Source organism: Battus philenor, unplaced genomic scaffold (assembly GCF_028537555.1).
Source record: "Battus philenor isolate CCGP_79_NKW_IND1 unplaced genomic scaffold, ilBatPhil1.0.hap1 SCAF_16, whole genome shotgun sequence".
NCBI classification, from domain to species: domain Eukaryota; kingdom Metazoa; phylum Arthropoda; class Insecta; order Lepidoptera; family Papilionidae; genus Battus; species Battus philenor.
In genome coordinates this window covers 4,593,328-4,618,243 of record NW_027181678.1, presented here as the reverse complement: position 1 = coordinate 4,618,243, position 24,916 = coordinate 4,593,328, and the positions used below count along the sequence as shown (strand labels likewise).

At 31.3% G+C, this 24,916-nt stretch overlaps 3 protein-coding genes across 3 annotated transcripts; 2 read left to right on the top strand and 1 right to left on the bottom strand.

Moving 5' to 3' along the window:
- Positions 1-163: 163 nt before the first annotated feature.
- Positions 164-8,801, top strand: LOC137919233 (mini-chromosome maintenance complex-binding protein). Its single transcript, XM_068762247.1, has 9 exons — positions 164-418; positions 487-669; positions 1,069-1,431; positions 2,293-2,539; positions 3,617-3,734; positions 4,785-4,964; positions 5,915-6,158; positions 7,617-7,781; positions 8,556-8,801. The coding sequence occupies exons 1-9, from the start codon at positions 314-316 to the stop codon at positions 8,766-8,768; spliced, it is 1,818 nt and encodes a 605-aa protein (XP_068618348.1). The 5' UTR covers positions 164-313; the 3' UTR covers positions 8,769-8,801.
- Positions 8,802-9,736: 935 nt separating this feature from the next.
- Positions 9,737-11,934, top strand: LOC137919408 (GEL complex subunit OPTI). The gene is made up of 4 exons (XM_068762475.1): positions 9,737-9,922; positions 10,078-10,181; positions 10,256-10,385; positions 11,428-11,934. The coding sequence occupies exons 1-4, from the start codon at positions 9,821-9,823 to the stop codon at positions 11,476-11,478; spliced, it is 387 nt and encodes a 128-aa protein (XP_068618576.1). The 5' UTR covers positions 9,737-9,820; the 3' UTR covers positions 11,479-11,934.
- Positions 11,935-17,382: 5,448 nt separating this feature from the next.
- Tcs3 (Probable tRNA N6-adenosine threonylcarbamoyltransferase Tcs3) lies at positions 17,383-24,355 on the bottom strand. The gene is made up of 6 exons (XM_068762188.1): positions 24,184-24,355; positions 23,591-23,812; positions 22,696-22,846; positions 21,774-21,880; positions 20,942-21,108; positions 17,383-20,226 (listed from the first exon to the last, which is right to left on the bottom strand). Exons 1-6 carry the CDS (start codon positions 24,296-24,298, stop codon positions 19,984-19,986), a joined length of 1,005 nt encoding a protein of 334 aa, XP_068618289.1. The 5' UTR covers positions 24,299-24,355; the 3' UTR covers positions 17,383-19,983.
- Positions 24,356-24,916: the final 561 nt, after the last annotated feature.

Genomic DNA, 24,916 nt, shown 5'->3' with positions numbered 1-24,916 from the left:
AAAAATTTTAGGATTACCGAAGATCATTTAAGGACTTCAAATAAATAGGAATATTTAATTTGTAATTTGTTATTATACAAATTATTTAAAAAATTTAAACTTTAAAATTTACACTTCTTCTATAGTCTATTATACTGTTTTTCGCGGGCTGTCAAGTCTGTGATATACGAGTGTATATCGAGTGTACATAAAAAAAACTTTCCGATTTTGCAATTGTATAATTTTACTAATATTTTACATGGCGATTAATCATTAATTTTTATGAACCTTTTACATTAAACTTTTATTTTACTTCAATTGAAAGTTTAACAAAATGCATAATTTTTCTTACGATTTTGAATCCGTTAGTCCAGATTTGTGGATAGCAAAAGAAGACGATTGGCGAGACAAGTTGTTAAAACTAAATAATCAGAATCAGGTATTTGGTTCATCTTTTGAGAGTAACATGAATGTAATGTATTCTTTGACCTCCATGTAACCTTTCAGATTCCCTTACTCAATTCAAATGCATCTCACAATTTATCTGATGGGAAATTAGTTCGTTTTCGCGGTATGGTTCAAGACATGCACAATCCAGAGTTTTATTTTGAAAAATTTGAGGTATATAATACCGCTACTAATGAAGTTAAAATTAAGTCAGGCAAATATTGCGATACCGCACATATATTGGTAAGATTTTAAATAACATCTTTAACTTTTTTATCTAAAAATAATATGTTTCTGACTCGCATGAGGTCACGTTAGTGTTACATATTTTAATCGTTCAATTTGTTAGGATTAAAATAGTTTTAAAATTAATTACCTCAATTATTGGATTTTTTTGTATATAAGTACATTAAAAATATTCATTTGCTCCATAATTAAATTAAACAAAGCAAATTTTTGTTTTAAAAATCCTGTGCAATTGATATTTTGATTTATATTTACCTAACATTAAAGTGTTAAATTTTATGGAGAATACTGACAATCTGATAATGTCTTTACTATTAAAAATAATTAATTAATTTGTTATGATTATTTTATTCAAACTGTCTTTACAGTATAATAATAAAAGAAAGTGAATTACAGGAAAATGAAAAGATAAATTACACAGAAAACTTGAAAAGCGCACAAAGACAGGCAATGGTAGTAGTCTCTCTACCTGGCCTTAGTGAGTGGGCACAGGCTATTGAAGACAATGAGAACCGTTTGAATCATTTAGATCAACAACCCAACACATCTAAACGCCTAAACTCAACAAATATAAAATTAAAGCGAAGCTATGATGAAACAGAAGAAGACCCTGATGCTATGGAGGTGGTTGATAGTGTCAATGGGAATAAAGAATTGAGGACTGAAGATATAGCAAACAGCGAACCTAATGTTGTATCCAGAGAGCATTTACTAAATTTCCCTTTACCTGACGTTCCAAGCAAATCTTGTATTGTTAAGGTAAGATCTTTTTTTAAACATTTTATTGGACTTTATAATGTCCATGAAATAATTATTTAATTCAATATTCAGAAGTGTGAAGAAACATGTGGAACTGTGTTTAAGACAACATAATTTTGACACATAGCTGAGCTTGGTCTTCTCTCAAAGATGCTTCACTGTAAATATTACGGACAAAATACTTACATGCAAGCAAGAAGAAATTTTGATATAATATATAATATTATTTCATCTTAGATCCCTCTATAACAAGTATTACTATAGTGTGACAATTGCTAAATCTCTTTTTGTAATATGTAAAAAGCTAAAGGGTGTAAGTTGGTGACTACATGTAATTGTAAATATGTATATGTTATATTATTAGCCCTTTGCACTCGAAGTTTTCTTTCATTCTACCAGCAACTCCCAGCAATTTTAGTGAAAAATTGCATAAAAAAAAATCCGTCATATGTTATATTTTTAATTGTTTAAGTTATTATGATCTATAAGAAAAAGAACAGGATTTGTAAGATTTTATTGTTTTATTTAAAATTTGAAATGTGCAAACAGCTAGAATAAGCTATGTAAACATCCATTATCCTTTCTAAGGAAAACAACTTAACAATGCGAGGGACATCTACTGTGACAATATATAAGCATTAGTTTTGAGTGAGGCTCTGGGGGAATAGCTGCTCAAAGAGTTCCCGAATTAACTCACAATAAGTTAGACTATAGAAATATATTCTTGTGTAACTTTTTTAAAAAAAAGTCTCAGATTAAAAAAGTTGACTATTGATTCTTCATATAAACAATCACCAATTGTACCAATTTGACAATCATAGTTATTGTAATCATTTTAAATAATAATATTTTAATTTTTAGATATATGATGAATCTGAAAATCTAAAATTGAATGATATGATTGAAGTAGTTGGTTTTCTGTCAGTTGACCCATCACTATCAGGTGAATTCCAACCGGAAAAGAATTCCTTTCTGGAGCCAGAGTGTGAGAGTGAAGCAGAGACTATAACACACAATCCACCGCCAAGTTTGGTGCCAAGAATTCATGCTGTGTATGTGAAGAAACTTGAACACTGTAATCCATTATTGAAGGGTGAATTTGATCAGGGTAAGGTGTATCAATTGTCTACCAATGTACAAGATTCTCAAAATAACACATGGAGCTGGTTTTGCAGGGAGATTTAAGTATGTAAAGTAACTTTGACTGCAGTAAAACAGACTTTTTTATTTAAAGATATAAAAGTGATATAATATCCAAAGATTGAAAAGATATAAATCACTCTTTTCTTGTCAGGGATGCATTTTGCTCTTCTCTAGTTCTTAGGCTTAGGCTCTAGATTTGAAACAGCGGCTCTTTAATTCCATACACAAATAATATTTACTTCATAATAAGTGATTATCTAATAATACCATATAAGTATTATCTAATTTGTTGTAAAAAAATAATTACATGAGAATAAGTAGGTAATTTTCTTATGAATAAAAAGATTCTTTTTCTATTAAAAAATGAATTATGTGGGTATTGTTTATTGTTGGCAAGAAATATTTTTGTGGCTCTTTAAAAAGTTTCAAATTTTGTATATTGTCATTTTTGGCTCTTTAGACTCAAAAGGTTGGTGATCACTGGGCTAGGTGGATGCTCAGTAACTGGGTCTAAGAATCTATCAGAGGAATTCAGTTTGGATTGTTAGTCTATATGCTATTAGTATTCTTAGTCCTTGTCTCAATCCTTGGTCAATTAATTCATATGGTAGGTTTATTAGATTGATGCAATAGATATTGTTAAATAAATTATTGGACTGAAATTTACAGATTTAAATTTCACCATGCCATCAAAACTCGGGATCCTCTTTCTATATATTCTATAAAATAATAGTTTATTTTGTCTTAATTGTTTATGTTCCTTTGTTTTTTGTATGTATTTTATAAAATCTTTATTTTTATTTTTTAAATGGGTTCAATTTCCTTTTGTAACAAGTAGTATTTTAGTAACCCTGGAAGCTTTTTTCAATGATTATGGTTTGCTTAAGTAATTTTTAATTTACTTTGCTTCGTTTCTATTTTCATCATATTTTTTGGAACGTTACTACGACGCAAAGTGTGATATGTGTGTATATTAATTTTATCATATGTAATAGTTCTACTACAAAAAATTTTAAGTGTTTCATTAGTGATGTTTTTACAGAGAAAGTTTTACAAGAAGCAAATTCTGCTAGAGAACATCTATTGAAGGCTTTAACTGAGTTACTATTGGGTGATCAATTAGCAGCGGAATATTTAATTTGTCACCTCATTGCTTCTGTGTAAGTAGATAGATAAACATCCATTTTTTACCACAATAATACACACAATTAACAAATAACAGAAACCCAAAAAAGAAATCTCACTAAAAATAAAACTTGAAATAAAGATTAATTACTTATAAATTTTTGCTAGTGTAATTTATGTGTTATTGTAAAAAAATATCACCACTTAAGACAAAAAAGCCTACTATGTTTTTGGTATATTTTGTAACGAGAATATGTAAAGATGAAAGGATTGTTCACCTGTAGCCAAGATAATTAATGTAAATATTCTTTGATTTGTACCTAACACATTTAACTGTGTTACCCACAGTTTTATAATACAATTTATGGCGTATCAATAGATTTGTACTATTTGGTTACATTAATGCAGTAATTTCACTATATCATTCACCAGAAAGAGTTAATATAGTACTCTTTTAACTTTTTACTTGTAAGCTAGTGAAAGAGACAGATGATGTATTAGGGGTCAACAGAAATATAAAGATGCTTCTAATTTTATAAATAAAAGTTTACATCTTAAAATTGTATTTACATCTATACTAATTGAAATGTAAAATAAATTAAATATAAATTAATTATGTAAAAAAAAGTAGATTAAAAACGAATAATCAACAAAAAAGAAAGCATACACATGCAAACATATGTAGATATTTTTACTCAGTGTAAATAAGCAAAAAAGTAAAAAAGCATACTTACCTCATTATTATTAACTAAATTATCCTCTTTTCGTGCGTTAACTCGTCAATAGATCGTCGGGCCAAACATGAACATCACAGGGCTGAGGCTGTCATTGTAACTATTCTTATGTATCAATCTGATCTGTTTACCACGCTTTGACGATTAACACTTGGCCAGAATTTTGTCGAGCTAAATGGCACGGGGTTGAATAAGTTATCTGGGGGTATTTAAATCCAAATATATTATTTCTTGTACCACTACTATACTTATACTCTTTGGTCTTTAATAAGAGACTAGTATGTTGAATATAACATATTAAATTATGCTAATTACATATAATAAGTATTTGTATAAATCTTTATTTTCCAGTTACCTTCGCCAAGATACACTTGCTCTCGGTCAATTCTGTCTGAATCTCTCCAATCTGCCTACAAAAAAATATCCGAATTATGCTAAACAACTCTATGATATCATTAAACAATTTGTAACAAAAAGTTACTATCTGCCTCTCACCATTGAAAACTTGAACACTATGGCGCTATTACCAAAGTAAGTCAATTTAGTACACATATTTATAAATAACCTTTTCAAAATCAAAAATTCAAGATCTAACACTTACAAGATTATGTGAAAACCTTAATATACCCCTGTTCAACTTACTGGACCTCATCAGGATATAATCAATTATAGAATCTTTTGATGAGGTTTAGGATAATGGCCCGGCACATTATCCTAAACCTCAAGGCATTTAACAGTCTGTAGCGCTTGGGCAGCTACTAGAATTATAATAATGTACCAATTAATGTATAATTGAGTAAAACTTCTTAATTGTATTGTTTCTATGTATAAAATTTAGCTATATTTACTTATAAGATAAGTTACTGAGAGATAAATGATCCATAACAAAAAGCAGCAACTGCTCTTTCAATTGTCTGCACTCAGTCAATGCGAAAAAAAAATTGTAAACAAAACACTAGCGATACAAATTAGAATTAATAAATAAAAACCCTTACAAGATAGATTGTACACCGAAAATCTTAAATTGATTAAGCATTACCTTCTTGTTTCCCATTTGGTTTTACCATTACACCTGTCATCTTTTGTTCTTATACAAATATATCCACTTTATTTTTCATGACCATTCTCGATATTTGAAGGAGACCTATCGGCTGATATAATAAAGGGCTCTTATAGTACTTTGAACTATTTACCTTTTCTGTTAAATCACAGCCTGTTTAATCTTCTATGAATATATGTCTTGAGCGAACATCAAGTCCTGTGAAATGAGCTTCTAAAACAACATTGGTAGCATTATTTTTATATTTAGTTAGGTAGCATGAGAAGTCTTATTAGTGAAGATGAATGCCAATAAATCGAACCAAGGCCTCCCTAATTATGCTACTTCGGTCATCAGCCTCTACCACAGTACTCAATCCCACTTAATACAATATACAAGGTGAATCCATAGAATTTTAAGAAGTCCCTTCTTCGCATTTCAGAAAAGACTACGACTGCAACAGATTAACAAGCGGAATACTTCAACTGACAAAACACACACACTTAATATTGGATGAAACAAAAATGGAACAAGGAAGGTTGGATTCCTCCGGTGTAAACAACATTACAGCATTGGGAAATATGATAACTACACAAAGAGTTGAATATGACTTTAAATATTACAAAATGGAATTTGATTCAGATATTAAAGTTCTACTGCTGTCTGAAGGAAAATCATTATTGCCAGTGAGTATAAGAAATCTAAATAGATTCTTTATTACCTATTAACTTTAAGGGTGATTGTTAGTTTATGGTACATCCTATCCAAAAATCACTGGTTTCAGAAATAATAAAGTGGTCATGATAATATAATAAGAAATGTTATTAAAAATGGATTATACTTACATTTTTAAAATTAATGATTATTTATTATCTGTCTCTGCAAACTCTCTACTGCCAGAAAGTTGCTACCTGTGATATTCTAATAGAAAAAATAAATTAATTTTACATTGTCAGAGCAATATACAGGACAATTGAAAATAGATGTAAAAGTTTTTGGATCATTGCTAGTAAAATGTCCTGAGACGCCAAAAAACTATAACTGTACATATTTTTAATAGGTTATGTAATATATGCTGATTGTGTCTGAAGTGTGCGTTTGATGGTTTTTGATTTAAGGATCAACCTGAAGATTTGGAACCGATGTATTTAATTGTACAAGTAGTTTCGTATCCCAAATTATGTAGTAAGCCAAAGTGCTAATGAAGATATATAATATAAGAATTATTTCGAGACTATAAGCGCGTATCTGATCTACCTTCGATGAAGTATCACCCGAGCATGCTTGAAAGAAAAATGATTGCCAATATTGTTCGAAATAGCATATTGACATTTATATAAAAAGTATTAATATTTTAAATGACACTTAAACAACGGCAATAGCGTCTGAATTTAAATCAACCTTCAAATTTATATTCGAACCCGCAAGAATTATTTAACATAAAATTATTGAGGATGTTGAGGTAAAAACAAAATTAGAGAGATAAAATCATAAATTGCACATTTTTTATCATTTTTTTTTTAATCTAATATTACTAAAGTCTGTATGCCATTGCCTCTGTATGTCTGTATGCCATATATATATATTTATTGTATATTTATTGTATATATATGTATAATTATGGCTAATGTTATTGTTCCCCTAGTCAAAGGCAACTCAACATCCATCATTTGTGATACTTATGTGATTCCTTTACTAATTTCTGAGCAATAGCCCAATGGTCTAGGACTGAGACTTGCGTTTGCAGATCGCGGGATCGATTTTCGGGATGCAATCTTATATAAATCACACTTTATGTATTCATTATATGAAATTGACTCTGCTTACAAGTTTCCAGATGACAGGCACTAGTGTCTTCTGTGTACCATATTAGACAAAGAAGAGAGGCCTATGTAACTTTACAATTCTATTTGAGATCATTGTTTCAGGTTTTCCTTGGCATAGTGTCTCTTCTAGATTTTGATTTTAAAAAACAATATATCTTTGTAGAAAAGTTTATTTCATATCTTTAGACAATGCAGGATCAGATCACATTATAAAAATCTCATCTGGCACCATGTGATATTATTTGCTGTTTGATTGTTTGTTTACTATTGCTTGATTTGGTTTTATATTCTATATGAAGCTTTTAATTTCTTTTTCAGAGTGATTACCACATTCCTCTAAGACCAGAAGAATCTTCGCTTGAAATATTTGATGCCATCGTTGAAGCCGCTACTTATTACCTAAAGGAAGATATTATGAACACCATTAGAAAATATTTGACTAATCTGAAACTCGTTAAATACACTATATCAGAGGATTTGCAGGTTAATAAATATTTACACTTTTCATATATTTTATGGGATAAAAAGTTTATTTACAAAAAGTTAAGTCTATCGTTCTAAATGTGTGGTTTAAAGTTGATCAAACTTTTCTGACAATGTAAATGTGAACTAAACTTTTTATTGGACAAACATCATTATTCAAGCCATGGGTTGCACACTGCTAGACATAAGCCTGTCCCATTTATTTCTAATAAGCTTGTGGGAGCAACCTGAATCCAGTGTCTTCCAATTCAAATATGATCTATTTTGCTTGTAGCTGGACATTGGTCACCTGGTTTTTAACTTGCCAATCCACTATACTGTATCTGTTATGCATCTCTGGATATTTTTATTCTTGATAAACATATGGTTCAAATAAAAATTAAAATATAGTTTAAAATAAAGTTTAAACAAAAGTTGATACATTAATATAATGAAACATTTTAATATTTTATTATATATTTAGTCATTGTTTAGGAATCTCTAGATTAATGTTAATTACACCCCTGCGGAAAAGACGTATTAAGGTCTTAAGAAATTTTTATAATGGTTTTAGTAACTTTACTGAAATATTCAAAAATATTTCATTCAAATAATATAAAAACAATTTTATGATTTTTTCCTCAAAACTTCGGTAAATTCGGTTGCCCAAAAAAAAGGCGAGAAAAACCAAAAAGCCAGTTTATGGCTATTTATGTTATGTGGGTTTGATACTTTACAATTCTTAATTAATGCTAAAAGCTAAGTAATCAAATCATACTTATCATCTATTTTCAGTTCGTTGAAGATGATTTTATAGAGATGCGGAGTAATTCTAACACAGAAAATCCAGTCACTGCAGATGACTTACACAGACTCCTGGTGTTAGCGAGGCTTGTCAGTCTCTCACGGGGACATGACACCTTAAACAGGGAATGCTGGGACATTACAAGGAAAATGGAAAGTGAACGTCTGGAACGATTGAAGAACAGAGTTGCATCTACATTGTAAATAATTGTGAATAAACTTTTTTAAATATGCAAACATTATTTTTTATTTAAGTCAAGTAATTTATTTGTATTGTGTAAACATTCCTCTTATTAATATCGGCTGTCGTGTTTCATTTAGGTTCATATTTTTTAATATAAATATGTCAGTACAACAACTAGTTCAGATTGACAATGCATTGAAGCAAACGAATAGTAAATTGACTGAACAGCAACTTACAATTAAACACATTGTGATAGATTAATAACTTGAAAAATTGTAACTCATTAATTTTTATAACTTGTATGTTACAAAAATGTAGCAGTCGCGCTAATAAATCAAATTCAATTTGATATATAAATATGTAAAACGATTGCTTTTAAGGCTTAATTTTTACGCGTCAATAGACGAAACCATCTTCACTGGTCTCTAAGAACCCACAATCCGACTCCGACCAGTTTGATGTGCTTTAGCAACTAATGGAATAATTAGATGTTTTTTTTCTAGACAGATCTACATTAGGTGATGAATGTCAATAGTGTGAATTATGAACTTGATTATGGATTTCTTCATGCTGAACCTAGGCGAAGCCCAAATCGTAATCATCTCACACGTGGCTTCAACAGAAGCGACAATCAGAGCTGCAATGAATTTGTTTCTAAAAATTTTCTCCCAAAGACTACTATCAGTCATCTTGGGGATAATTCGTGGCCGCCGGGGTCACTCGACTTAGCTCCAATGGATTTTCTTTACGAAGCTACGTCAAAAAGAATTTACAATAACAATCCAAGAACTCTTGTTAAGACTTGATACTTATTCTTTTACCTCGACACTTTCAAACATTAGAAATCTCCAATATTCTATTATATACTTTTTTTAAAGTTAAAAATTTTGCTAGAAAATTTCCATAGATAATATACTTGAGGTACGTTCAGCTCTGTGTGATAATGAAACGTTACACGTACTTGTCAAATTGACAGTGACGTGTTATATTTCACTCAGTAGTAGTCGCTTCTATACATTATTGATTAGAAATATAGAATACGAATAATCTGAAATAACTTAATGAAAGAAACATGTCCAATAAAAGCAAAATATCAGATGGCCCTAATAAATGTAAAATCACAGAATCCCTATGGGCAAAAGCGTTCACCTCGAACTCCGAATGGCCTGACAAGGTTAGATTTTAATATCACGGGACTATGATTTAGTTGAAATTTAGTTAAATTTATTTCATTATAATAAATTAATGTTACGCGTCTTTAGTAATAACTTTTAGTGCTGTATGTAAGCTTAGCAAAAAATTAAGTAATTAAGTAAATTAATTTTTCAGGAAGAATTTTTAGACGTAATCTATTGGATGAGGCAAGCCATAGGGATTGTTTTAGGACTCTGCTGGGGTCTTTTACCTTTAAAAGGCTTTGTAGGACTTTTGTTGTAAGTATCGGAAAAATGTCTTTATATAATAAAGGAATTAAATTCAAATTGACATATTATTTTGGATGTTTCAGGTTTGTGGTTGTGAATGCAGGTGTGATATACTTTTATGTTAGTAATTTTCAAAGTATTGACGAGGAAGAATATGGCGGTATGTGGGAGATAACTAAGGAAGGTTTCATGACATCCTTTGCTGGATTTTTGGTGAGTTTTTATGATTTACATTATGTTTTTACATCAAACTTTGAAGTAACATGGTGTGTCTTATTTACATTTGGCCTCATTATTTGTTATGACCTATGCCTAAGTGACAAACTCTTGGAAATCATGGCTAAGGGTAAAAAATAGTTACAAACTCTAATTATTTATTATCTCTCTAATTATATGTAATGATTTTTTTTAACCTTCTAAAAAAGGCAATATGTCTACAGTAAGGTTGCTATATCAGGCTAAGTATTAGCCATTCCTAAAGATGTGGAAGCTGAAAAAATTGCACCAAACTTGTTTACTACATTCAAAAATAAAAAGAAATTAAGATTCTAAGTTACAATAACTAAGAAACCTGTAAAAATTCTAAATATGAAAAAAAAATTCTCTGTATCAATTTTCTTAAAAAACATGTCGAATATAAATAATTTAATATACAGGTGACTAGAAATAGATGCTTTAAGGGGTGAATGTATAGTTTATTTGCTCTCAATGTATTCACTCTGAAAGCAATGGTTTTATGGAATAATAAATAATTTAAAGGTTCAGAAAAGGTTTCAGATTACCACTCAAAACCCAAAAAATATATTGTTTATTATTTACCTCTGCAGAATTATGGGTACTGCCTGAAGTTATGGGCCTGTCACATTTCAAAAGAAAAAAGAAATCATATTTTAGAGTTTCACTTTATATGGTATATAAGCCTAGATTTGGCTATTTATCCAAACCTTTAAAGCTTAAACATCTATTTTTGATCACTATATCACATCAGCATCAGTATCACATCAGTTACAATAGAATTCTGTTTAATAACTAGTGTACTGGTTTGATAGCGTCATAACTAGCTCAATTACAAGATGCCTTGTATATCAACCCATCTCAAAGCGGTGTATGAAAATGTCGTATTGACATGTTTATATAATACTAAATTCTAAATAGCATTGTTATGTTAGGAATTACCCCAGGTCTGTAGGAGAAACTTGTACATTTAGTCATTTTCAGGAATTGAATTATACATGTTTGATATTTTTGTCCTTAGGTGACATGGATAATCATTTATACAGGATTACATGGCCATGAGAATTTATGAAATGAGGCAAATTGATAAACAGTGGATGAAAATAGCCAGAAATATGATGCCAAGAGTTGGAAGTACAAAATATAGTTTTGCATTGAATATGCATCTTCGTTTTTTGTGACTTGTCTTTATAATTGATAGTTATTATTTGTTTTACCATTATAGCTACAATTATTTATTTTCAAGAAAATTATATCATATTATAGTAGTGCTATTTGCATGATGATTTGTCAATCTGAGAATCTGGTCTCAATAGATAATATTAAGAAAGTATGCTATTCAGGACAATTTTAAACTTGTTTGTAATATTCTTTTCTTCAGAGATCAACAACTTTCTTAGAAGTAAATAAACAGAGTGTATAATGAGATATATTTATAATAGTCATAAGTTTATTACCGCATACCAAACATAAAACTGTAGCAAAATTTGCTATATTGTGTACAATTATATTTATATCTTTGTATTTGAATTTTTGTTAAAAATTAACCTCACATTACATTACAACCAACATGTATTTTTAATTTAATAGTAGTATTTTATACTATTCATATGTTCTCTAAAATGAATTATATTACCTCTAAAACATAAGTAATAAAAATAAAGCAATAATATTTACTAATAACAAAAAGATTGGATAATTTAATACTTATTTACTAAAATAATCTTTGCAAAGTATGGAGTCGGTTTAATTTGTTATATCTGAGTTTTTTTTTTCGACATCAAACTGTTTTTCATAAATAACCAACACTAAGTTAATAATTATTTGAATGTCCCATTTTTGCTGATAACTACATTAATGCACTATATAAGATAGAAATAACAAAATCATAAATGTTTAATGTTCGCAGTTGTCACAGATAATCTTGTTTTTATAAAATTTAAAAAAATATTGTAAAATTTTTTGTTTGATATTGGACAAGTCATGAAACGTTTTTGTTGTGTGAAATATTATTACATGGGTCATGTATGTAACAAATGGAAATTGGAGGAACAATTTTATATTAGAATTATTGTATAATTATCCTGTTAAATGGTTTATTTTGCCTAGAGAAATGTATACATGAAAAGGAAGTTTTTTACGTTATAATTAATGAAAACGCCCCTGCATATGATATGCAGTATTCTATATAGTATTCCAGCGATTATGGTTTGTTTAATTATTGAATATTTTAAAAATTAATTCCAATATTCTTTGAATGAATTTCGAGAAATGTTGACAGTTTTGTTTTATCTGTGTACATCGAAAAAAATGTGTCAAAATATTTGTTTCGCGTTTAAGAAATATGGCATGTATTAGTGATTGTATTTTGGGCATATTTGTGGAATAATTTTTTTTTAAATGTGCTATATTTTTAGTAACTTTGTTAAAAGACAGTGAAATGTATAGTAATTAATGTTGTGTTGAGTGTGCGCGTTTTCATAATTTCTCGCAACTGTTTAATGTTTACAGATATAAGTTCATTCAATCATCATTGCTGTTAACCTTTTAACAACGATTTTGACAGCTACGTCGAAAAAGGGGCGGGTCCGGTATTCGTCAACTAAAATTTTGACTAGGTTGTCTATAATTACTATGTAACTTACATAGTTTGAGTCAGATTACTCATATTTATTTATGAATTTTTTATTGTTTTATCTTGAATCATATAACTCTTTTATAGTGAAATTATTATATGGCGTATTGTTAATATAATATTTTATTACATTATAGTGTCTTAAATGAAAGTTTATATTTGTTAGTGCGAATTTAATAAATACTCTACCTGGGTTGGTAAGGTATCAAGGTTGGTCTATAGGCATGGAGTTTTTGGTAGAAGTTTATCGGCCTGGCTTTTGGAAGTGCTAGCAGCTAATGTTTGCGAGTCATTATTTAGGCGATATTATGAAAAAATAGGTTAATTGTAGGTCATATTAAATATGAACGCTGGGCCTATGACAATAATTTCATAAATCAAATCTTTGTCTAATAACGACAAGAGTTCGGTATTAATAATAATGGTATTAATTACACTAATAATAATTTAATTCTGAAACCACACTTCATATAAAAATACTTAAGATTTACATATTAAAATAATTGTTTTAGTTTTAGAATTTACATGTATTATTTGATTTTTTGTAGTATAAGGTTGTCAAATATCTCCCTTCCGCTTTTTTGCTCTTTATTCAATGCTTTATAAAAAGTGTTACAGTGATCGGATTTAGTTCAAATATGCGCTGTTTTGTTCGATAATCTGTTTCCATCTAGACGGCAACTTCATAATACCTCCCTCGTAGAAGCCCCCCTCCTTATTTGCGAAGATCTCGGACAGCCACTTTTCACAAACCTCTTTTGAGTTCAACTTTACACCACCAAGGGCGTTCGCCATGGACAGGAACAGGTGGTAATCACTTGGCGCTATGTCCGGGCTATATGGTGGATGTGATAAAACCTCCCATCCAAGCTCCCGTAGCTTCTGACGAGTCATCAACGAAGTGTGTGGTCTGGCGTTGTCCTGGTGGAACACTACACCCTTCCTGTTGGCCAATTCTGGACGCTTCTGGTCGATCGTCTGCTTCAAGCGGTCCAGTTGTTCGCAGTAGATGGTATAATTAAGCGTCTGGGCATATGGGAGCAGTTCATAGTGGATGATTACCTTCCAATCCCACCAAACACACAGCAAAACCTTCCTGGCCGTCAATCCCGGCTTGGCCACTGTTTGGGACGATTCATCGGCCTTCGACCACGACTGTTTTCGCTTGATATTGTCGTAAGTGATCCATTATTCGTCGCCAGTCACCATCCGCTTCAAGAATGGGTCGAGTTCGTTCCGTTTCAGCAGCATATCGCAGGCGTTGATTCGGTCCAGAAGGTTTTTTTGCGTCAAATCATGCGGCACTCACTCACATCAAGCTTTTTTTTGTATCCAGCCTTCTGCAGATGGTTTAAAATGGTTTGGTGACTAACTCCCATCTCCTGGGCGATGTCACGTGATGCCACATGCCGGTCTAACTCGATGTAGTCCATGATTTGATCGGTATTTGTCGTCACAGGTCTTCCGCCGGCTGGCTTATCCATGGTGTCGTTTTCGCCGGCTCTGAATCGTCGAAACCATTCCTCCGCGGTTCGAAGTGATAGAGTGCCATCCCCCAAAACACCATTAATCTCACGGAACGTTTCTCTAGCGGATTGGCCTTTAACGAAGGAAAACTTTAAAATAGCGCGAATTTCGGCGTTAGTGAACTCCATGTTTACACGTCTATAACTGTTGAACGCAATATCCAAACTAATCATGCATAGCGTCGTTTTGTAGGTTATGTCAAGACTTTTCAAATTATGTATAGTATTGCCAGATACGAGCTCTGTAGCGCTTTGTACATAGCCGCGAAATTCAAAAGACAAAAAGGCGGAAGGGAGATATTTGACAACCTATTATCAATGAATTATGTAAAACAGGTCTGTGAATGTAAATCGTTGGTTTCATCATTTTGTGTTTTGTATTTTAAATGCCATTTAACGAATTACTACATTATAAATATTTATTTTTAGTCTTTACTATTGTGACGCGCCGCGAAAATGCTATGGACGGCACGATGAAATTTACGTCGGTAATTCTGTACGAATTTACGTTTAAATATGATACGGAAATTCTTTGTAAGTAGTCGCTAGTTGATCAGCAATGGGAATTCTTGTCTTTCTCATAAGGCCACGTCACCCGTGTTCGGGTGACGTGGCCTTATGAGAACCTTTACTGTCATCCCGATATAAGTGATATGACAGTCAACGTGTTAAGAGCTCGGCGACTTACCGATCCGGTGAAATCGTAGTATGTAGAGCCGTGACTCCCCTGCGAGTCCTTAGCTTTGGTACCTTAAAAGAGGTTGTAGACTAAGCACCCTTTACGTTGTGTTCTCTCGAACACGCACAATCTGGAAATACCACTTGAATAGCAGGGTAAACGGAGTCAAAATAAAGTTTTAGTGGCGTATCCCAAAGAGGCTCCCTCTTGATCCAGTAAAATATTTCAATTTTCCGCTCCAGGGAGCAGCCAAACTTAATTATTAACAAGTTTCATAATAAGTACAAAAAGTATAAACTTTCTTTTGAGACACTTCAGATATGTTTCGCAACTTTTTTTAAATTCAGCAACTGTATTTAAATTCAGCATTTAGTTTTCTTCGTTTGCATTTACCCCTGGTTATTGTTTATATCTAATTTGTCGAATTAAAATTAATAGGAAGTTTGATATTAAGAAAGTAGAATATGCTGTATAATAACGCAAATTATTGACTTGTTCATAATAAAATATGCGTTACTTAAGACCTTGGTTATAATGTTTGTATTGCGTTGAACAAATATTAAAATGGTTGATTTAATACTGGACTTTTTTTGTTATATTTCATCATTTACAGTTTCACATTATTATTGTAAAGTACTCATTTTTAGTTATCATAGCAAAAGCTACGTATTGGTTAAAAATCGAAAGTTACAATTGTACTAGAGCAGTGACGGCCCAGCAGTAGAAGACGGACTTGAGATCGTAGGTCTCCTAACTCCTAACCATCAATGCAATCTTATGTTATTTACACTTTGTGCATTAATTATTAAGAATGTTATGCAGCAGGCGTCGATGGTCTGTAACGACGACGAAAATTGTACGTCACAAATTTGTTCAGATGCGTGAACAATTTTTTGAAATTATGAACAAACCAATGGGATGCGCTAAATAGCTGTCAGTATTTAAAAAATGGTAAAAGAGCACTTCCTTGGCCTCTAAAATAGGATATTGTGTAGAGCGAATGCGAGTTCTGAGGACCAATGATATCTTTCGAATGCGATCTGTAACGACCAATGATATCTCTCGAATGCTAGATGTAAAAATGGTTTAAGCATTAAATAGATTGTGATAAAAAAATTAGAAACCCAACACCTGTGAAATTTGAGAAGTGAGGTGAAGGATAAAAGGATGAGTGTAAGATTACATGACTTATGTTAAAAGACCGAATAATTGAACTTAAGAAGACTGAAAGAGGAGATACATAAAGAAAGATGTGAAATTATTAATTAAAAATTGTAAGTTCCCTGTCCCTAAACGAGATGGGGGAGGACGAGAGGACTTCAATAACGAGGGAAAATTATAAAAAAAAGATATGGTCAAGGTGGCGGGAAGTCGCTGGATACGGGCAGCACAAGACTGGTCATAGTGGCAATCATTAGTGAAGACCTAACTATACCTTGCGGTTATAGACGGGAAAAAGTTATCCCTGACAAGAAAAGAGTGATTTATATCTTTTCGGTCTTGAGATATATCACTCTTTTATAAATTTAACTCATTACGGCTCAGAGAGAGAATAAAGCAGTTAAGACTACAAATATATCCTTTATATCTTCAGCTCTTTTAGCTCAGACGTAGAACTCTAGTAAGGCAAAATAAAACGAGTGAAATAATAAACTTTTTGAAACGTATTCGTGCATGGCGCAATCACGACACGAAATTGAGATTTGAATGTAAATAAACAAATCATCGTTCGCAAATTAGTGAGTTATTTTTGTTGCATTTGCTTACCGTTAAGGATTTTATGTCTAATGCCCGCGCGTGTGATGTTGTCGTTCCGAAAATCCATATTTTACGTTTTTAATACAAAAATGAAATAGCTATTCGTCCTTCTCTTTTATGTGTAAATTGCTATATATTCCCGTCTCGTTCTCGCTAACTCTGAACAAGAATTCATCACGAAAATTTACTCTTATGTATGAACATATAGAGATATAATTGAAATACCTGCGAGCTTGAGAGTGATTATATCTTTTGCAAATATATATATCTTAAGCTACCCATCTCTACTAGCGGTAGGCGTCTATTGGCTGACAAGATGATTTTAACAAAGATCCTTGCAGGTTTATAAAAATAAAACAATGTCGTTTGTTACACAGATTTAATACAGGACTAATGCTAAAAAATACTAAGTATACAATAAATGCGGTTAACCTTATTAGGTTATAATATTAAGTGATAACCCACGGTTAAGTTTTCATATAAGAAATATATACGTAAGGCTTGTTTTTGTAATCTTAACCTATAGAATATTAGCTTCGACCGTCTATAAGGAAGGGACTTAACCTCAAAAGTATTAGACAGGTAGGACGTATAGAAAAACTTAAATAAAAAACTAAATGACTATTAAAAGACAGTGATATGCCTTTCGTATTTAAATTTATTCGCCAGACAAAGATATTATAGCACGTTCACTACACTTTTGTGCATATATATAAATTTAAAAATGCGTTTACACGTAACCACTTTTTCAAAAGTAAAGTAACAATTTTTAATTTTTCAAAAAATGCTGTCCAAATATCTTTCCTAGATTTTTACACGTATTTGCCATTTTTGTCCAAAAAACAATATCGTCTCTGATTATACAAATATAGACCAAAATATGCCAAACTTCAACAACAACGACTAAAAAGAACTTAGTCAAAAACATGAGTAGGTTAAAAATTACTAATCATCATAAGACCAAGAGAGCACGTACATATAAACGCACCCCTACATTGTTATTACTAACCAATTAAAGAAGTTACATTATTTCTGTATTTACTCTGTCAAGGAAATAAAGTATAAAATAAGGTGTTTTTTTATATTTATATAGATGATAACTTTAACGTTTGTCATCATCTTTATAAATATAAACTCCTTTGGTATTATCGAGGAATATATTTTGACGCATTTATTTTCATTACTGCCAATAAAATTGTTCAATTAAAAATTAATTATATCGAGTTTGATTCGATCAAACAAAGTCATGCTATGCATGTTGTTAGGTTATGGCAATAAATTGCAAATAAAACGTTTTAAAATAATATATGAGATGCTTATAACTAAAAATAGGGTAATTTCATAATTCACCAAGTCATTTAAATCAAAAATATAATTCGGTGAGAGAATATCCTAACATTACACATATGACTACACTAATTTTGAGGTTAGGTGAGTGCAAGAACGTTAAACGACAATGACAACGATAAAGGGTGCTAGCACACCAGTGTTGACAATCTATTCAATATTTTTTTTCCTCTTGCGAAAATAACGTAACCCTTTTCAAATAATTCAACGTGTATAAAAATCCTATTGTTTAATCAAAATACCATCGGTCCGGATCAACTTGCATGGCATAAACGTTAACTAATTTTAATTACAAAGCGGAAAAGTTTAATTTGTTAAAACCGATATCTTACAAGTTTCCTTTAGTTTTGTTGTTTTAGATATTTAATTCAACCTTTAACTATCACAAATGTTCATTTTATTTCAAGTTTTAACAATTGGAGGTTATTTGCGTATAGAATTTTTTAAAACATACCGGCAACAAAAACTAAAAAAAATTAACAAATCGCTATTGCTATGTTTGTCAAAGAGCTTCAATCCGTTATGCAACCGCGTGATAGTTTGCAGACCGTATTTTCTCTGATATTTCCATGAATGTTAACATACTATGCCAACGTCATGCTGTTCAGACTGTACCGCAGGAAAACATGCCACACTACTATTAATATGTACTTGACGAAAGGTACTGGTTTGTAGGATTATGAAATCGCGATATGAATCTAATGAATTTATAGACGTCAGAAAGTAGATCAGGGGTGGCCAAACTGCGGTTCGCGACCCACTTGCGGCTCTTTGAACGATTAATTTTGGCTCCGATCGATTGTCGAATTATTTCAATATTTAAATTTATATAACCTATGTTAGCTCCCGGGAAATGGAAACAAATTACTGATTTGAATAATAATTATTATTATTCCAACATAAAATTAGCGAAATCCGGCCACGGATTCAAAATTAACTAACCGACATCTTAAGTATTAACAGGAGAGCTGTTATATATGTGTGCCATTATATCTAACTTCAATACACACTTTTTGTAATTTTGTTATATAATTATAGTAAATAAATTTTTCATAAACAAATACGTTTGCGTATTTTAAATGCGTACAGAAATGCGGATCAAAAAAATAAATAATTTTAAATAATACTTCGCACTATCAAGGAGTTTGGTCACCCTTGATCTAGATCATCGTCCTAATAAAGCTACCATTGGGATCAACTAAATACCTTAATACAAAGTACTTTTCAGAGATTGAATATAAGATTGTAATTAATCTAACCTAAAAATGAATAAAACAAAATAACACTTGTAACGAAAAAAAAGTGGATAAAATTAATATTATAAAAATAGAATTCAATTTAAATCTTATTGCATGTTGTATCTTATAATAGACATCTTTGTAACAATTTAATTCTTATTTATAAAAGTAAATCTTTAGAGGTTGGCTCGTCTTTGTACGTAATTTCGTAAAATGTATCGACAGAGAAACAAGATAAATATTAGGAACTTGGTGAGTTTCGTTAAAATTTTGGTGGATAGAATCATTGTGCCGATAAAACAGAATAAAGATGTAAAACAATACCAGCACGATTCCCAACACTGGTTAGAAAACACAACTAACACTGATATAAGAAAAAGTGGATTATAAATGTCTAGTCATCTCGCCAGGTAACGAGAACTTCATCAGTGCGATACCGCTGGGTGACGAAGGACTCGTCGAAGCCCATCTTCACTCCCGACTCGTGGGCCAGTGCCCCCGCGTGGGCAATCATCACGCCGTTATCTATGCAAAAGCGCTCGTCGCTAGCAAACAGTTTAGCCCCTCTCTCGGAGCACATAACTCCCATCATCTCCTGGAGACGCAGGTTGCATCCCACACCGCCTACTATCAATACCTGAAAAATAAGTTTTGGTACATTTGACTTCAGACGTGCATTCAAAATATAAAAGTTGCAATTTAAATTTACAGCTCAATCTTAGACTCCATCTGGGCTGAGAAACATTTGGAAAACAATTGTTATAGATGGCTCTAAGTATAGAAACATGGCCTGTAACTTAGGGTCTCATAGGAAAGTTCACTTACAGTCATTCAACAAGCTATGAAGAGGGTAATCAGTATTTCTCTACAAGATTGCATTAGGTATGATGATGAGATTTGTTGCCAAAGAAAGTAGCCAACATGAGTGAACCAGTAGATTGGCAAGATGAAGTAGAAGTGGGCAGCTCACATAATGCAAAATAGATGGCCACTGGAACCTTAATATTCTGATGTGGAGACCATGGACTCGGCCAGTGTAGCGTAGGATGTACACTCACAAGGTGGTCAGACACTTGTAAGGTGGATGTACATTCACAACATTCACTTGCAACTTGTCTTATTGAAAATGAGAGAGGCCTTAATCTAGCAGGGGAGATTCTATGACCGAAAAATGACGATGACTTACAATAAAAATTCTTAGCATAAAATGAGTTGAACAATGCATGCATAAAAGATTGTATATATATTTCGAATAAGTATTTTCCACAACTTAATTAAGAATATTGTGAAAGTAACCACAAAAAAGACCAATCGGTATTAGTTATAGGAAAATAGTTATAAATCATTTATACCTCATCAGATCCACAATGTGCCATGGCTCGCTCAGTGATTTCCACAAGCATAGCAAACACCGTCTCCTGAAGAGAATAGCATAAGTCTTCCGGAGTATACTCCTTCAGCAGTTCTTTTATCTTATCCTCCATGTATGACAGTATACCAGAGAAACTTACATCCATACCTGAAATATATATAATGAATAATTATTACACTACATAAATACAATAAAAAAAAAACAAGTTCTTTAAATAGAATGAAATGGGGTCTGAGATACACCAATATTCATAATTTAAAGGAGACAATGTTGATTTCTTGATATAAAAAATGAAAGTTAAAAAAAATGAAGATGTTTGTGTGTATCCCATTAGTAACTATTATATGTAAATAACAATGGAATGTTTAAGAAAACAAAATATTTATTTATTATACATTTAAATTAAAAAACATGGAGATAAAAATTCACTGAAAAATAATAACACTAAAACACATCTACCCTTCAGAAAAAAAAGAAAAATAATTTATAACAAATACTCATTGATGATTAAAAAAGTGTATTAACTTTCAAGACTTTTTTTAATCTAGTAGAAATAGGTTAAAAAATAAATGATAACAGTAACAAGAATTGGCAGAGTGGTTAGTCAAATATATATGATGACATATATAAAAATGCATCAAGGAGTCTGGAATTTTAGAGTGAAATTCAGCAAAGTTGATGTATTGTGATTAGCCTTTAAAGCAGTTGTAAAATCTTCAAAAAGCCTTTGTATTGTTAATTCACAGTGAAAAAAAATCACTTCAACTAGTTTAACTATCTATAATAAAGGTTAAACTTTATGAGTAAAATACCTTTAACGCAGTAAGGTAAATGTAAGTACTTCTTTCCTTTTTTAGCAGCCTGCTCTATGTTGTAGCCAGGACTAGGTGCATTGGACAATTTAAGCACTCTTGCAAATCTGAAAATGTACGGGTTATATCCTTGTAAAGTGTTTTATTCATATTCAATTATATTATCAGCATCATTTTAGGTAGTGCACTGTTGTACATAGTCATTCCCCAAAGATTTTCAATAGGACCGGTTGTAACATTCTGCTGGCCTTGGCCATGGTCTGTGTGTTATTATTTTTTATTGTTATTAATTATTGACAATAATTTAATTAAAGATTTCTAAAATGTAGAGGTAATTAAAATTAATAAATTAGGAAATTGAAGAAAGTCCCCCTTAAATCATGGTAAAAGTGAGCATTAATAGGGTGTTTCATAATGACCTATAGAAGACAACATGAAGGCGAAATTTTTATTTTATTACATATATGAGGCTTAGAGCGGCCCTCGGCCACAACTGGTTTAGTGCTATAGTTGGACTCTCCTAATAACTAGGAGGTTTCTAGTCTAGTGCTTTGGGACCTTGAATTTTGACTGAATTGGGATAAAGATTATCTGAATTACTGTGCAAATGAATCATAAGTATTATTGTTTTCGGGAAACAAACTCTGGAATGATGCAAGTATGACAAATTGTAGCCAGAGAGAAGAACCATTTTCAAAACTAGTGCCTTCGTGCATACAGGCATTGATGAAGAATGTGGTTAAAAAATTAGACATTTAGCCAACAAGGGTTTCACATATCTGAATTATTTAATATTTTATAATTTTGTACACATCTTAATTAATATTTCCTTTTAAAGTTTTGTACATTTTACTTAACAAAAACATCACATTGTGTATACCAAAGGATAATATGTACAAAAAGTATTCGAAAATATATATACCTATCTAGGCAGTTGCCTACAGCAATGTCGATGGTTTCACCAAAGATCCGGTATCGTTGTCTGGAGTAAGCAATGATCTGAGTGTTACCCCCACTTACATATAACACAGTTGGGTTTTTGGCGTCTGTTATCAATCTCCCCATTTCAATATCTACAGTGAAGTGAAGGAAGTAATTTTTCATAATACTTATAAAAGCAATCTCTACAAGTGCCATAACATTAATACATCAAATAAGCTATAACATGGGATGTTAATCATTAATGTAATACTGGTACTATAACAACACTTAAAGGTCTCAAGAAAAAGGTTTAACATTTAAGGCTGTTAAAAAGCTAAATACCTTGTTGTTATGAGCATTAACAGTGTGACATTAAAAGAAAACTAAGTTAATGGGAAAGATAAAATTGTAAGGAGTATTTCCATATCTTTATATTAACAAATATTAACTGTAATAAATATAAGTAATGTGGTATTCCGAGATAGTACTTCATATTTAGAAAATATCTTAAAACAATTTCTTAAAAGAAAATGGTGCATGGAGTATGGAAGAATATCGTAATATTTTGATTGGTAACAAATTTTTATGTAGTCCTTGACTGTGGGGACTCCCATCTGCCCCTACCATAGTAAAGTAAGGAAAATTTATACAGTTAATAATTATTTACTTAATGTTATTATTGTCATGCTTCTCTGGCATTCTTCTTGATATCTTTCATTCATTTCTCTCTATTTTCCCTTGACAATATCTTAAAAGCCTTAATTTAGAGACATTTATCACAAACATGATTCACAATTTTACCATTAAACTTAATATAGCAAGTAAGTGGTAACAGAAAATTTAGTGGAAATTATAGTGCTCTTATTTTCAAAAAGTTTGTTTTGAAAAAAGGATACGTCCAATACAGTGGTTGACACCTATAATAGGCTTGTTCCATATCTTGGCGCAAGTTCTGGCTACAATAGCACAGACCATCAAAGGAGCTCCCATTCCAGGCCCTTTAGTGTAGCACACCACATCTATATCTTGTGGAGTCAAGCCTGATTCTTTAAAAGCCTCCCGGAGGACTTCGTGTATATGCTCATGGTGGTGTTCCGCAGTCTCTCGAGGTAGAAAACCTTGAATTATTAAACATCATAGAAACTTATATAATTTGTTGTACAAAAGAGGCATATTGCAGAAAAAAAGTGATTTATCAACAGTTAAAGTTTAGAGTTTTCATTTAAAACGTATTTTATTGAGTTTTAAATTTGAACATATTCTTATTTAGTTTCTTAGCTAGCTGTTTTTTTCTTGATTATTAAAAATTAAAATATGAACAACTTGTATACTGACTTGATGATGATGATTTACAGTTAAAAGATATTTAATCATCTTAGTGTTTTGCTTGTAATTATTATATTGTACACATATAGTAATGACCAACAACTGTTATTAAGAAATTAAAGCATAGTAACTATATTATTTATATGTATTATATATAAATAACCTTCCCCCGGCGGCGTAATATATGTTCGTCGGCAATTAGCAAGTATTTCTCCATTTTTTACTATCCCAATGCCAAGCTTGTTAGCGCTCCCTTCAAAGCCAATCGCAACAACCATTTTCAAAATATTACTGTATTTGTTGAATTAAATGTTTACAAAATAAAACGTAGTCGTATATGCCAAACTGACACTGACAAGTAACTAGTATTGATTACTTCATCACTTTTTAAGTTTCTTAGCTTATGCTACTAGCTTTTAACTTGTTTTCAGAAAATAGTGCTTTTTAACAGCAGGTTTAATTTAATAGGTCACGATTCCGTTCCACAAGTTCTAAGTCCGATGCCGCTGTGAAGGCCAGGAAGGCTCTTTAGTTCCCGAAACCCAAATAAAGTTTTTAAGTATTTTATGATTTCAAACTCTTTGCTTACGTGACATTAATATTATTTGTCGCTAATGTCAAAGAAAATTATTATCATTAAACACCAAATTTACAGGTTGAATCAATAAGATAAAGATAAATCATACAATTTTACATATAAACAAGAGATCGCGACTACACCTTGCAAATGGTAGAAGACTAACAAATATCCCCATGTTAACGCTTCCTCTCCTCGATAACAGAATTCGAAATAGAATAAATGATTAGATCAGGTTCATGATTTAGATAAGTGCATATTCTAATATTAATTTTGTTCACACGTCTTTTACAACTTTTGAATATTTTTTATCTTCCAA